General features: G+C 41.2%; 1 protein-coding gene across 1 annotated transcript in view; it reads left to right on the top strand.

The window, feature by feature from the left end:
* Window positions 1-14,866, top strand: part of LOC126195686 (uncharacterized) — a 139,204-nt gene extending 124,338 nt beyond the window's left edge. Inside the window, exon 2 of the mRNA XM_049934314.1 lies at window positions 14,834-14,866. Coding sequence (XP_049790271.1) covers window positions 14,834-14,866 — 33 coding nt within the window. The remainder of the gene's footprint in view (window positions 1-14,833) is intronic.
* Window positions 14,867-15,125: the final 259 nt, after the last annotated feature.

Below are 15,125 nucleotides of genomic sequence, written 5' to 3'. Positions count from 1 at the left end.
ACGCAGCACATAGGTAACGATGCACGATACCTCACGCTAACCTTACCTCACCTTGCATGCTCTGTCGCAGCTACCCGTCCTACTGTCGCAGAGGTTTTTTTTCCCTTGGCGCTGGCCTTGGCACTTTTCTTCCTCTGCCTTTACAACCGCTACCCTTCAATCTTTTTCGACCACTTCTATCTCCTGATGGACCATGTCAATGAGTAATCTTACCCAGATGCATGGATAACATCACAGCCCGCATCCTGTGACGCCTGATTCAAAAACTAACATGTTTACGGAGGTGACAGTAGAACTTTTGGTTTGGTCACCACGTTGGTGTGGGCGTGGAGGGGCCCCATCCTTTAATGTCTCCTGTCTCATAGCCACAGTCCCTTCGTTCTGCCCTATTACCACAGTGTCCTCTCATTGTCACTGCCTCCGCCTTGCTCTCCCTTATCGCTAATATCTCATTCCATCCTCCCAACTGCTGCTGTCTTTCCTCGTTGTCAGTATTTCTCTCTTCCTCATTGTAACTATCATACTCCGTCTCTCATTATCACTGGCTCTCACCCGTTTCCATTTTCTCTTTCTCTTTATTCCTCGCCTCCCCCTGTAACTCTCTCCTCCACTCTTTTCCTAGCACTGCTCTGTCATTGTCAACTATGGTCCAAAATGGCTCTGAGCACTATGGGACTTATCTTCTAAGGTCATCAGTCCTCTAGAACATAGAACTACTTAAACCTAACTAACTAAGGACAACACACACATCCATGCCCGAGGCAGGATTCGAACCTGCGACCGTAGCGCTCGCGCGGTTCCAGACTGTAGCGCCTAGAACCGCTCGGCCACCCTTGCCTGCCCTGTCAACTATGTTCCACTGCCACTGTGTCCCTCTCTTTTCTCACACTGTCACTGTCCCCTTCGCTCTTTCTGTACCACAACTAGTATCTACTATCTTCCACTATTTATCACTTTTCCATCTCCCTTTCTCCTTCTGTCTCAGCATAAAAAAGCGCGAATATGTTCGCATGTCAAGATTTTTGGGAAATTTTTTCAAGATGCTGAGGAAGGTAAGATGAGACATATGAGACCCCACTTTTCAGTCCAGTCTTTTTAACAAACCGCGCCTCATAACATTTTCCAAAACTACGTGCCTGAATATTCCCAGCGCTCATACCTCGGGTTATATCGGTGATTGAAACGTAGTGTCCCTACGTTTTGGATAGCAATTTCGATAGGGACCATTTGTATATCCATCAAAAAGCTCTTCTTACTGTATCCATCCTATAACACAGGGTCATGAATTTAATGTTAGACACTTCCTCCAGCTTAAGCATAGGGAGCAAATCCGTTGGCTCTTTTTGCATCGTATGTTGTCTATGGTACGCCTTAAGTGTCTTATGGAGGCACCATTCAGTTCATGGGTGGTTCCTGAGAAAACCCGAAAAAATGGCTTTTGGGTACCTATACCGAACCACGGATTCCAAGACGCCTATTTGTAGTAAATGGTTTTAATTTTTACGAAACGTTGCTAAGAACTCGATCTGGAACTGCCTCGACAGTTTTATTGATAACTTTGTCCCTTTCAGAGATACAGAGGTTCAGAGTTACCTACTTGTACATGTAAAACACGCACGCAGTATTCGATGTGAGCAGAACGTAATTTACAACTACGTCTGTTCTTTCAGCGACTGACGTCTACTGACTGTTCTGGCCATATTAAATTTCAGCTGCTGGTGTTATTTTGAAAATGGCCTAAGACTAGGCCGAAACCGATCATTTTAAATAAAGTTACCATCGCGATCATGACCGTTTCCCACTAATTTTATATAGCTGACAGTGACAGAACAGTGTTAGTAAATCAGTGAAAGAAACGCTGCCAGTGCTAGAGAAATGAAGAGAAAGATAAAGTGTAAGTGGGTGGAAGCCGGTGATAATGAGACAGCTTCACCGATATATCGTACAATCTGCAGCAGCCGCAAACGATGTTTTATTCTAATAACGTGCCCACCAAAGGCGCAATATCTCTATAATTCTTCTGCACGGGTATTAAACAGGTAGTCATCTTACACTGAACATTAAGAGGGGCGCCGTCATTTTGAGACTGAAAGCTACAGTATCTCTAATGACCTCGAGCTCGGTGAAATGTTAACCTCTAATCTTTGTTCTTCACAGAAAATCAGCACGCAAGAGTGTACTTATTTTCGCTCCGTAAGGTAATAACACTTTCACACGTACTTCGCCTGAGACTGTATGTCGAAATTATAACCAAGCAAGTACTTCTTAACCAGCAATTATTTTGACGTTTTTAGAAATTTCAGTGTATATCTGCAAAAAACTGAATTCTTTTTCATTTTGCTGTAACTAAGTTCCATTATTTCGTCGCTATCCGGCAGCCATTAAAGTTCTATGTGATTTATTTAAAAATTTATTATCTTGCCTGTACTCCATGATCTTGCGAAAATTTTGATTTTCATTTCGATAAAATTGTCTTTCGGCTGTCGTAAGGTCGAAAATTGTAAGCATGAACTGGAATTTTACCTTATTATTACGGCCTCATTTTCTGCCGGCGTTTTTAAAATTCGTGTTGTATTTCAAATTGTAAGCATGAACTGGAATTTTACCTTATTATTACGGCCTCATTTTCTACCGGCGTTTTTAAAATTCGTGTTGTATTTCAACACGATTCTCACACTTCCTTCACGCATTTTCTTTAGCTGAGAGCCCAGCATTGGAGTTTCAAACACCGTGTGCTGTTTCATACCGTATGAAACTGGTCACGTGTTTTGTGCAATTACTTTACAGTGGCTTTACAGATATTGTGTGTCTTCTGGCGTACAGAGTTTGTTATGAAGTTGTGCATTAATAGAAGATAGTTTTCGCATTATTTTATAAATATTTCTTTGGACATCAGTGAGAATAGTTCTTATACTAGTTATACAGAGATATCTTCCATGGAATTTTATATTTATTTACATAAGTATTAATATTATACGAAAAATATTTATTCGTTGTGTGTGTGTGTGTGTGTGTGTGTGAGAGAGAGAGAGAGAGAGAGAGAGAGAGAGAGCTTGAAAGTAAGTAAACTGACTCTAAGTCGTTTTAGGAGAGAGATATATGTTGATAGCAATTAGTTTGGCTTTTCATATTACTTCAAAAATAGAGCAACAAACCCCTTTTATGTATTTTTATCTATCCAAATACGCGTTTTGGGTTCTCTCTCTCCTTTTCAACTGGCGTAATACGTATTTCAATATTCATTGACAATATATTAACATACCGACTGCATTTTGAATGATGTAACAACCAGTGCTAAGGCTAAATTAATCATTATGGTCACAGTGAAGTTATCCTTGAAGTTTTTCATTCGAATTAGGATCTGACTCTGATTATGAAGCAATTGCTTAACTTAACCACGCCTTTGTAACCAACAGAATGGCGAAAGACGTATGAACTGAAGGTTTCGTCGACTTTCAAGGTACGAACATTTGATATGCAAATTGTGTTATACTTAAGCCGTAAATAGAATTAATCTGATTTACAAGTAGCGTATTCCTCCATTTAATTGTCTTCTAGACAGTGATTGCTAATACATTAAGTACTTGTAGCAGTTCTACTTCTTGGGAATTGTGTTTGGCTGGGCAGTTTTATAGAAATACCACAAATAAGAAAGTATCCGTTGTTACGTGAAGTATGTGGCCTAGGGCTGAGGGGGAGGGGGGAGGGGGAGGGGGAGGGGGAGGCAATGTGATGAATCAAGACAGTACACCAATGGCAGTGAAGCAGCTTACCTGCAGGCCTTACCATACCCCAGCATGACGTGTAAAAATTCTAGACGGCCATTAGAGATACTGCTGATTTCTATCTGAAAATAACGACGCCTCGTTTGATGTTCAGTGTAAGATTACTGCTTCTTTAACATCCCTGCAGTAGAATTATCGGCTCCGATGTCCAATTTTTTTTTTCTAATTAACAATTACATGCTAGAGGGATCAAAAGGCTTTGTTAGATACGCAGAGGGAATGTGGCGAAGATGCGAAGGCGTTTACGAACATACACTGTTGGCAGAACTTTGCGACGATTTCAAAAAGTTTGTAATTTTATTCTTAGCTGTAGTTCAGCAGCTGCAGAATATTTCACCAAAGATAACACTTCAGCAGTCAGCTGCACTACAAAACCTTTATTTGGTTCACTTAACCGGTTTCGACGGTTTAAAATGCCATCTTCAGAAGTTAAATGTGCTCAGATCATTAGTAAGCCAACATCAAAAATAAGAACCGAACAATCGTGTCCTTTGCTACTGATTCAATAAAGCTGGTGACCTCTCAAAAAATATATGGTACGTCCGAAGAGTGGCAAACGATTAACTGTCAAATTTCACATCCCACATAACAAGTGCGATAAAAGCGAACCACCAAACTGATGATTGTCTTTCCTTGCATTTAGTACGTACGATGTGAAATTTGAAGTTAATCGTTTGCTCCTCATCGCAAGTATCATATATTCTTTTGAGATGTCACTCTGTTTTATTGACTCCGTAGCAAAGGACACAACTGTTCCATTCTTATTTTTAACGTTGGCTTAATAAAGGTCTGAGCCCATTTAACTACTGAAGACGGCAGTTTAAACCGTCAAAACCCATTAAGTGAACCAAATAAAGGCTATCTTGTGCAACTGACGACTTTTTTTTTTATCTTTGGTGAGATTGCATAAAGTATGAGACAAGAGCCTTCTCGTCACAAAATACTTGTAGCTGGGTCCTTCTAAAAAAAGGCAGGTAGGAACCTTAATAGGTGGGATTGTTCAAGTCACCGAAGGCACAGAGACAAAACCATTTCCTTCATTTAGCTGGAGTCCCGTAGCCCTCTGCGCGAAAATACGGCTATTTCATTGGTCATACTGCTCTGACATAATACTTTCTGGAAAATTATTCAGCCGAATTCATGGACGTTTATTATTCTTACTCTGCGTGAGGGCGCCCCAGCATAATTGATCCTTGTCCACAAATAACTGCTTCTAAGAATTTTTCGATTGGCTCGCTAAGACATGGCGAATGTTACGAGGGAGGACAGAAGGCGCTGAAGAGACACTGCAGCCTCTGCGTGAGGGAGAGATGTTTCAAATATTGCTCGCAAACTTCGGTTTCTGACGTAAGAGTAAATAGTCGTTACTTTCTTTGCAGCTGCAACTGGAGCGAGATGTTTAGTTTTGACTACGTAGCTTTGCGGGTTTCAAAGGCATCGTGTTCGACAGAGTTATAGCCTGAAGTGGACATCCGATGACGCAGTGAATATGCTTATGCAAGTGCACCTAGCGAGTCAGCAGCAGTACTGGAGGTCAACACAACGACAAAGTTCAAAAAGATGAGATATGCAATTGTCCTCGGCGGGTATAGGTCACTATCTGCTAGGTGAACATAAGAGTTTTTCATGAGCAGTAGGAATATTTCTTTCTGGCGTGTGTTGCATTAGAAGTTCAGATTTTGTCAATCACTGCTGTCCGATGGTGGCAATGGATCAGTCATGCTAGGAATGTAGTAACTTTGAGTGTCTTATATTCAATCTCCATGAACCATAGTTCCCTGTAAATCTTTCGCGTACTTGTGGAAATGTTTCTCAAAGAATAGGTTAATTAAAGGTGTCTATAGTGAACTTCAGTGCAACTACTGGAGACGTTAATGCCGGGTTTTGTAATTCACAGTAGATTTTATGGCATCTTTGACTTTCACTGCGTAGGTGTCTTACCTCGTCACAATATCGAATTGTAGCGTTACCATTCTGCCAACCTTCTGAAGTCTATAGGCCCATAATTTAGCTTTAAGTAAATATCCTAGTAATTATTAGCCTTTATAGGATCACTGGATATGCAAACATACAGGGTGAATCATCTAACACTTGCACCGCGTATGTTTCGAACATGTAAGGCACTATCACATGCGGTTTTCACGGAATCAAATTGTAGGCAAGCTCCCGTATTTGCAGCCAATATGCAGATTTTGAGACGTTGACGAAAGTGCAGTGATTTACAACAGTTACAGAGTTTTAATTGGGACAATGTCAGTTGACAGTAAAATTCTAAAAGTAGCGTAAACGTGAATGTCGATGAAGTTTATTTCAGTCAGCTAGAGCAAAAAGTTCACGAGTTATCGGGTTGTGAACATTGTATACACCAGCAGCTGTGTGTTCCATCCTAATGCTGAGATGCTAGGCAACGATGTTATGTTTTTCTTCATTGTGTTGTACGTACACTGTGATTGCACTTCGACGCTAATCTCAGTTATTGTGTTATAGTGCACGTTGTAAGACATGTGAAAAAAGCAGATATGCTCACAGTTTATGGTGAATGTTGGAAGTGTGCCGTTTGTTCGTATACTATGTACGCTGAAAGATATCGCAGTAGACATCAACCACTTCAGCCTCTTCAACTCATACGATCTCTTCAAAGTAAACAGCTGCTTTGAAATGGTGTATTGCTGCTGCCTCCATGTGGTTTCCGCTGAAATGCTAAAACGTATTCAGCAATGGTTGCATGGCAGACTGCAAGCTAGTTTGACGCTGGTGGTGGTCATTTTCAGCCCGGGATTTGAGGGTACATTGCTTCGTGACGCCCAGAGACATACTGCTTTCTTCTTTGTTTGTTTTTCGTTCAGCCTAGGCAATGCCCCCTTCAGTAACACGACAACTCCGGAGACGTTTTAACGTCTGTGTATGGTTGCACATTCGCATCCATTGAAATCACAATCGATTGTGCTAACACATGGAACAAACAACCATCGTTATTTACAATGTTCAAACTACGATATCTTGTAAACTACTTGCACTAGACTCCTGCAACATTATTGATATTCTAATTTAATCTTCGTTAATTGTGCTACTGTGAATAGGCATTGTTCCTTTGAAATATTTGTACTTTTGGTAAATAAATACGCATTTCGAACTGTACACTCTGTGTATGGTCTGCAAAAGCGGCCCCTGGCTAACGTTCCAATCTGTGAAATCCACATATCAATTGCTATTTGCGCTATCGAAATATTTGCGCTGTAAGTTTTAAGTGTTTCACCCCGTTGTAGGCGATGTGGTAATACATTTTGTGATCTACTAATCGCACGGTCGCACGCTTTTGGGGTGCGGTCGCAAAGCACAGACACTAAACTTATTACAGTGAACAGAGACGTCAATGAACGAACGGACAGATCATAACTTTGCGAAAATAAATAAAGTAAAATCTTCACTGGATGGAAGACTTGAACCAAGGACCTCTCGTTCCGCAGCTGCTCACGCTAACCACGGGACCACGGGGCTCCTTGGCTCACATTGTCCTTGATGTTGCCTACCTTCCACATGGACTACTCAGTTTGTATATTTTGCTTATTTTTTCATAGTTCCACACAACTTCTTCCTGTTTTCTCGATTGATCTGTGTTCAGTTTTTCAAGGCCTATCCACTGTGCCAACTTATAACTAAATCTGAGGGGAGTGCGATGGGGAGGTTCCCTTGTCAGTAGCAGTGACGCAGTCAGGGCCGGTTCAAGGCCCTAGTGCCAAAGGTGGCGCTTGGGGCTAATATCCGTGAGGGGTACAAGAGAACTCCTCTCTATATGGTCTCTCTAGACGCCTCAGCTGTTACATTTCTGTACAGGACGTGTCACAGTAGCAGCCAATTGGTGCGCGAAGCTGAGAAAAGCACGAGGGACGCCCAAGGGCAAAATCTGTATACAGCGAGTATCACTTTCATACGAGTGAAAGTATACGAAGGAAAAAGGGGTAGTGGTGGAGGCGCCAAATGCAGTGCCCCAAGACTCAGATAGTTATAATCCTTGTGGGTCCATTTTCATTATTGGATATGAGATCCGCCTGTTAGGTAAAACCCGTTTTTTTTTCATGTAGATCCAAACATGTTTCATTATCTTTCCCCCACTGTTAGGGGGTTTTCCTTATTAAAATTGTGAAATATGATGTTTTAAATGACAATTCAACTACAAAAATCAAGCCTAAAACATTTTTATTTGTAGATGTAGTTACTTTAATTTTAACCCGCCAGGTTAGCTGAGAGGGCTAATGCGCTGCTTCCTTGACTTGGGCAGGGGCTCCAACCCCGGATAGAATCCACCCGGCGGACTACGGACCGCCTCAGTTACACAGCTCGCAGACATTTGAAAACGTTTGCATAGTTTCATGGCGTACACTATACGCAGACAGCTGGAGTGAACTAATTCCGTCCAGGGGGTACGAGGTGGCGACAGGAGGGGCATTTGGACACCCTCTGACACTAACATCGTCAAATCCATTGTAACAAGGCCAACCCCACACTGAGGTGGGACAAAGGCCCCAAGAAAATGATGAATGTAATTTCTTTAATTTTACATTAAAAGCTGATGCAGAATATTCTGTACATCAACCGGTACTGGTGGCTTTTCATCTAGAGCTAAATGATGTTAGTGCGAATTTTGTTGGCGAGTTAAGTACAGCTTCATATTCAGAGATAATTATGTTGTTCGGAGATATTTCGCGTCTATATTTCTTCCTATGTAATGGTGCAAAATCACGAAGTATAAAAAAAAATATAGCAAAAAAAAAAAAAACAGTTTCTCACTAAGTTGTATTGGCAGATAGAAACTTAACATAACTAACGTATGAATTACTGAAGAATCCCACCTATTTGCTACATATGGTTCCTTCTGGCTTTCACCTGGCATTACTGTATATCTGAAGGAGTTGAGTTTGAGTTCAGCGAACAGCTGGCACTTCCATTTCATGGATGAGAATTAACTTGGGAACGAATACCATTATTGGCGTTAAAAAGGAGAGTATTAACTGTGTTCAGTAATCAGACTAAATCAGTTTCTTATTGCCATCGTACCAACAAAACATCATTATTACTGTATATATCAACTGTATTAACAGAACGTAGTGTTCAACACTCCCCCCGTAGTTTCCACGAATACGTAACAGCAGCCAGACTAAAGTTTATGAAGAGGCAGCATTTAAAAGAGAACTACACGACAACTGCAATAAAACGAAGCAGTATACTGGCAACCAGTGTAACAGAGCTGCTAGTCTAGAATGTATGTAGATGGACTGTCAAAAGAACAAATTTGAAAAAAAATCCACTGCATACTGCATGTTTGCTAGAAAAGGAGGAAATAGTTCGGACTCCGACGGGACACTGCGGTATACTAGTTGCTCAAAACAAACACGCTGTAACGAACCCTAACAATGAGGCTCAATAGTGTGTCTTCCATGAGTCTTTGAAATACGGGTCGAAAAGGTCAGCTGTCGTTTTCCTTTTAAACCATACATACACACATTGTAACTGTTCCCGTAATTCATGTCCTGCGTTCTATAAATACTTATTGTAAAAGTGTACTCAGCAGTCTAAACTGTTCTAAAACTTAAGCGTATTGCTAAGAGGTGACGTGTCTCATAACGCAACAAGTTTACTAAGCGAAAAAGATAATGGAATAAAACAGAATACGAGGAATGTATTGAGCGCGTTTAGTGATCTCAGATTGGACCTTTCTTTTATCTTTTGAAACAGTAGTTCGCCTACGCAAGTGAAAACTAGGGGTTAAGGAAATCGATTAAACTTTTCATAGATTCACGTCCCAGATCCATCAGTTCCCTCGATTCAATTGTCTGTTACCGTCAATGAGGTTCCCTTACATTTCTGCCTCATGTTGCAAAAGTAACTCTCATTTTTCATTTCCTGATTTCGAATGGTTAGTAGTATTGTCAATATTATTTACATATTAAAGCATCTGCTACTTCCGTCATCTGTATATCGGCCATACTGCGGGTACTAGCAAGCCATTTCGACCAAAAAGCCTACGAGGACTCACTGAAAGCTAGCTAAAAGTTAAAGTAAAATCTCTATGTGGGCACAGAAATTTCACGACCGCTGAAGGAGAGCATGTAGCCTAACACCGGTTTGGTGAAAATCAAAATAAACAAATAGCGTCTTCTATGATTCTACAGGGTGTGTGTGTGTGTATGTGTGTAGGTGTACTGAATCGGGGACATAGAAACGACAGAGAGGCTTCGTTCCGCCGTAGCCCTCAGTGGTTCACAACCCCACAACAGGATACAGGAGTCCACCCATCCCACCGCCGCCCCACACCGAACCCAGGGTTATTGTCCGGTTCGGCCCCCAGTGGACCCTCCACCCCTCCCCCACCCCCCACCACCACCCTCCACGGGAACGTCTAATACGAGACGCTTGTAATGGCAAATGTTTGCATGGTAAAGTAATTATGGTGCACGCGCACGTGGAGACACTGCTGGCTCAGCAATCGCCGACATAGTGTAACTGAGGCAGAAGAAGGGGAACCAGCCCACATACGCCGAGGCAGATGGAAAACCGCCTTAAAAACCATCCACAGGCTGCCCGGCACACCGCACCTCCACACTAATCCGCCGGGCGGATTCGTATCGGGGACAGGCACACCTACCCACCCGGGAAGCGGCGTGTTAGATCGCGCGGCTAGCCGGTCGGTCCATTATACGGGGTTGTCAGAACGAGAGTGAAAACCTTGTATGGATGTTTCAGGACAGGTTGTTCTGAGAAATAACTGTTGTGCAAAAAATTCGATACGTTGCGCCATTTCCAAGTTAATTAACATTGAAGTTAGCCAATCAAGGTGTTGCGCGCGCATTTTCTAGCGGCCCGCCAGATATAGCTAGTGTCAGTTGTTCTCATTACGTAGATGACAGCGCACGAAACTAAGCCGTTAGTTCGGGTCTGATCCTTACTACCGTCCTACGTCCAATTTTTACATCGCTCGCTTGTTCTGTTTTAGGAAACCAAAGGAGGAACACGTTTGGTGTTGCCGTCTCTAGCGAGTCGCTTGAATTTGTGAGCGCAACAGCCTGATTGGCCAACTTCGTGCTGATGAACTCAGAAACAGTGCAACATATCGATTTTTTTCGTATTAGTTATTTATCAGCACAACATACCCTGCAAATCCCTTACAAGCTCTTCAGTCTATTTCTGACCATCCAGTATAAATAACATCGTTCTTCAGCTTCATGAAAGCTGCAGGATACCGTTAATACAATCCTTCGACACGGTCTCAGTGTATGTGATTGAGGTCAATGGTACCTTTTTCGCTTTTTATTGCCGTTAACCAAATTGATGATTTCAAGTATGTTAGTCTTTCCACAATACATCTGAGATTCTTTAAGTAATTGTTGGTGAGTCACTACACCATCCCAATTTGCCGAAAGCATAATCTCATTTCTGATGTCGTAGGTCCTCAGTTAAGCTTGATGCCCAATTTTAGTAACTACTGGCGGATATGGAACCAGTTGTCTCTCTTTCGTGTGCAGCTGAATTTGTCTTGGACAATATCGAGGAAAGTTAAATTGCAGCGACTGTCTGACGAGGTATGTAACTGTGACAAGAACATTAATGTAGATACTAGCGTCATCCAAGTTACAGATTCGTTTCCAGAATCGACCAACATGACAACACCTATCTACGTGGGTGGCATGGTGTGTTGACAGAACTAATCTGTTCATGGTAGACAGTACTGAAAAGATCTCACAGTAATTCACTAAGCAAAACATCCAAAACCTATGAAATAAACCAGATCCAGTGACATGTATTCCTGATGTTCGAAATCCTACGATTTATTGGCCGGCCGAAGTGGCCGTGCGGTTAAAGGCGCTGCAGTCTGGAACCGCAAGACCGCTACGGTCGCAGGTTCGAATCCTGCCTCGGGCATGGATGTTTGTGATGTCCTTAGGTTAGTTAGGTTTAACTAGTTCTAAGTTCTAGGGGACTAATGACCTCAGCAGTTGAGTCCCATAGTGCTCAGAGCCATTTGAACCATTTGAACCTACGATTTATTAATCGTCGGCAGTCCGAACAAACGATAAGTAATTGTTTGTCTTAGGAAGATAGGGGCAAGCAACGGGTAGCACCGCAGTAAGTGACCACTCATTGTATGTTCTTGGGAAAAATGAAGAGATCAAACAAGCTATAAGTTGTTGTAGATTCTTCATCTACTTTGGTGTAGGTGACGAATAAAAATTGGTTCTTGGAATAGGACGTGGATTTTCTGTTTTTGTTGATCAGCGACATTAACGGCATTAGGCTACCCCACCTCCAATTTCCTTCGGAGGGCTCAGTTTCCGTGATTAGAGGACATCTACTCATAAGGGTTAGGAAATTAACTAGGAATGGCGAAGATTAGGGGCAGTCTAAAATAGTTAAAAATTGCAGACTCACATTAGTAGGTCAGTACGTTCTCGTTGCCCAGAGAAGTTTATACGTTGTAATTAAGAGTCCCGCTTAATCTGAAATACGTTCTGGAGTACGGTGTGTAGTGACGAACGTTCTCATAATCTTTGGCGTATATAATAGAATCTGTGTTATACTGCTAAGTGAACGTGTACCTCATTGCCGTCATTTACTTGACAATGGAGGGAGCAATTATCATTATATTACGAAGCGACACCCATACCAGCGACAGAAGAACAGCAGATTTTTGAAACTTTGCACTACAGCCCAGCTAGTGTGTAAGTGAGTTTCACCTGTTCTTGCACATGAAAACGTGGCACAACGCTTTGATTTCGATGAAGGACTCCAAGATGCTGCACAGATCTGTTGCGTTCTTAGGCGGAATATTTGGTATAGTAGTTGTATATTGGTATTTCGTGTGTCACAAGGACCGAATCAAGTCCACTCAGTTCCACAATAAAGTGTACGCAATAATTTTAAATGTCACATCTCTGGTAATGGTCTCGAATCTGTACTCAGTGCACTTTTGCACAGTATAGATAAACAATGTGAGAGTTGAATGTTTTGTTTTGTTGGTTGCAGTTAAAATGAGTGCAAAATATCTGAAGCGGCACGGGCCAGTCTTCCTTGTAAATCAGCCAAAGGGACCACAGCTTTGATATGAAGCTGCTGGTAAAATTCTCAGAAAATCAATGACATTCGTTGCGAAGCGAGTCAAACGACTTTTAGAGGTTGGAAACATGGATGATTTACCGGAGAAAGGGCTAACGTGTATGACAACAAAAACTTTGGACAATGAGATCGTGCGTCATTTTAAGCAGAAACTATATCTCGCTCGGTTCGAACGAGGCAAACTAGGTGCTTCAACAGGATAATCATCCGAAACATCGCAGCCACCTCTGTACAGCGTGGGAACAAGACCATAGGGTGTCCACGATGGATTGGCCTGCAATGTCTCCGGATACAAATCCTATCGGAAATGTTTGGTCGTATATTAAGCTGAAGCTTAAAGGAAAGCCAACATATGCTTTAAAGCAGCTGTCATTTAAAATGAGGACGATATGGAGGTCGTTACCGAGAGAATATGCAGAAAATCTCGTGAAAAGCATACCAAAAAGGCGACTGGATTAACTATTAAGTAATTGTGCAATCAATAATATTATGCAGTTTCATGTAAATATATATTTATAATTGGTTCTTATATTTCATACAGATAACGGCGTACACTTTCTTCTGGAACTGACCGTATTTCCATCTGACCCACTTCGGCCTCTTGCGTGATGCTAATCTACCCTAGTTATCCACCTTGGGAAAGGGGACCTACAATTTAACTTGGAATTCCAACTACGTGTCATTCCTAGAGACTCCTTGAGAGGTGTGGGCTAAATTGAAGGCCACATTTGCGAGGGCCGACTGGGGTCGATCATACGACCTTTTGGTTTCTAGGCAACCACTTTACTTTACAACCACGCCGACATGATATTGTGGAAATTTGCCTACTCCTTAAAGGTTATGATCAATAGTGAAATGTTAATAGTGCTTATGTACAGAATTAATAGGAAAGTGAAATTTTATGTTTATTTTTCTAATAAAGTCTATTCTGGTACTTTACTTAGACCTATCAAAGGCTATTTTCGGGTAATAAAACTGTATTTACTGATTTTTAACCCTCACTATCAATTCATAGCGTTAATTTAAGCTTTTTGTTCTTTAAGTGTAGTAGATTGGTAAGAGACAAACCTGCAGCATAATATAAATATTAGCGGCTGAAGGTAATTGATGACATAAACAAAACATTGGACTACAGATGCTTAATGAGCCAAAAAGCCCCAGCTTATTAACGCGTACGGTATTGAATGATATGATAAGTCGTTTATTCCTGTCTCTGTAACCTAACGCTGGAAGCCCTTTAAATACGAAGTACGGGCTACATTTTGACACAGTAAGGATGAAAAATCATCTAAAGATTCTTCAAAGGTTCCATCCTCACTATCACAGAACGTGATTTGAGGGAACTGTGATAACATAATACGTATGGCCTGGCAGGATTTCAACCCGTTACACAGAATTGTATCAATATCTGAACCACGACGCCTCTTCTGATTGTGAAATTGAGGACGTTGCAGTCGTACTATGATTGTAACATTGGGCAGTATGACTCTGAAATAACGAAATTATTCACAATCATTTTGTGCAGAATTTCGCTTTTTAAAAAAGTCTTATAGATCTTCTAACAAATAAAACTATTTATTTTATCTTTAGCTGAGGCGCCCGAGGAGCGTAATCATGTCAGGTACTGTCTTAGCTTTATCTCTCTCAAAACTTCCATGTGTTCCCCGCAACATTTGTGGACTTGTCTCAGTAATATACCAATATTGCCATATCTCCCATAATTTAATGTTCTATGCAACACCACAGTTTGGCTTGAAGAAACTACTTTCTTAGCGTTAAATGGAAACATAGAAAACAAATGTAAAACGCTGTGATTCATAATATGATGATCTCCATGGTGTGAAAATCTGACGATTACATGTAAATTATTTACGCAGAAGCGCTACTTGTAACGTTAAGAGTCACTAAGATTTACATTATCAGCATGTTTTATGTTTCAGATTATACCTAGTGATTCAGGAGCACGTTCGTGAGTGAATAGATCAACAAAGAAAAAAATAGAAATCAATTTTATTTTGCATAATAGAAAACTTCATTAGCGCTGCTAGCTCATAACTATTTATAACTGACGGAAGGGTGGCTAGGAGTTTACGTACCGCAGGGGAGGGGTGAAATGTAGGAGTGAATATATAGTCTTCGACAAGTTAATTCTGTTTTACAACATCTCTTTATACCTAAAAGAATGTCCATATTAGTAACGTTAGCTGTTAGTTTGTAGCTATCTATTGAATT

Source organism: Schistocerca nitens, chromosome 7 (genome assembly GCF_023898315.1).
Source record: "Schistocerca nitens isolate TAMUIC-IGC-003100 chromosome 7, iqSchNite1.1, whole genome shotgun sequence".
NCBI lineage: Eukaryota > Metazoa > Arthropoda > Insecta > Orthoptera > Acrididae > Schistocerca > Schistocerca nitens.
Note: the sequence above shows the minus strand (reverse complement) of the source record. Positions and strands in the feature narration are given on the sequence as shown.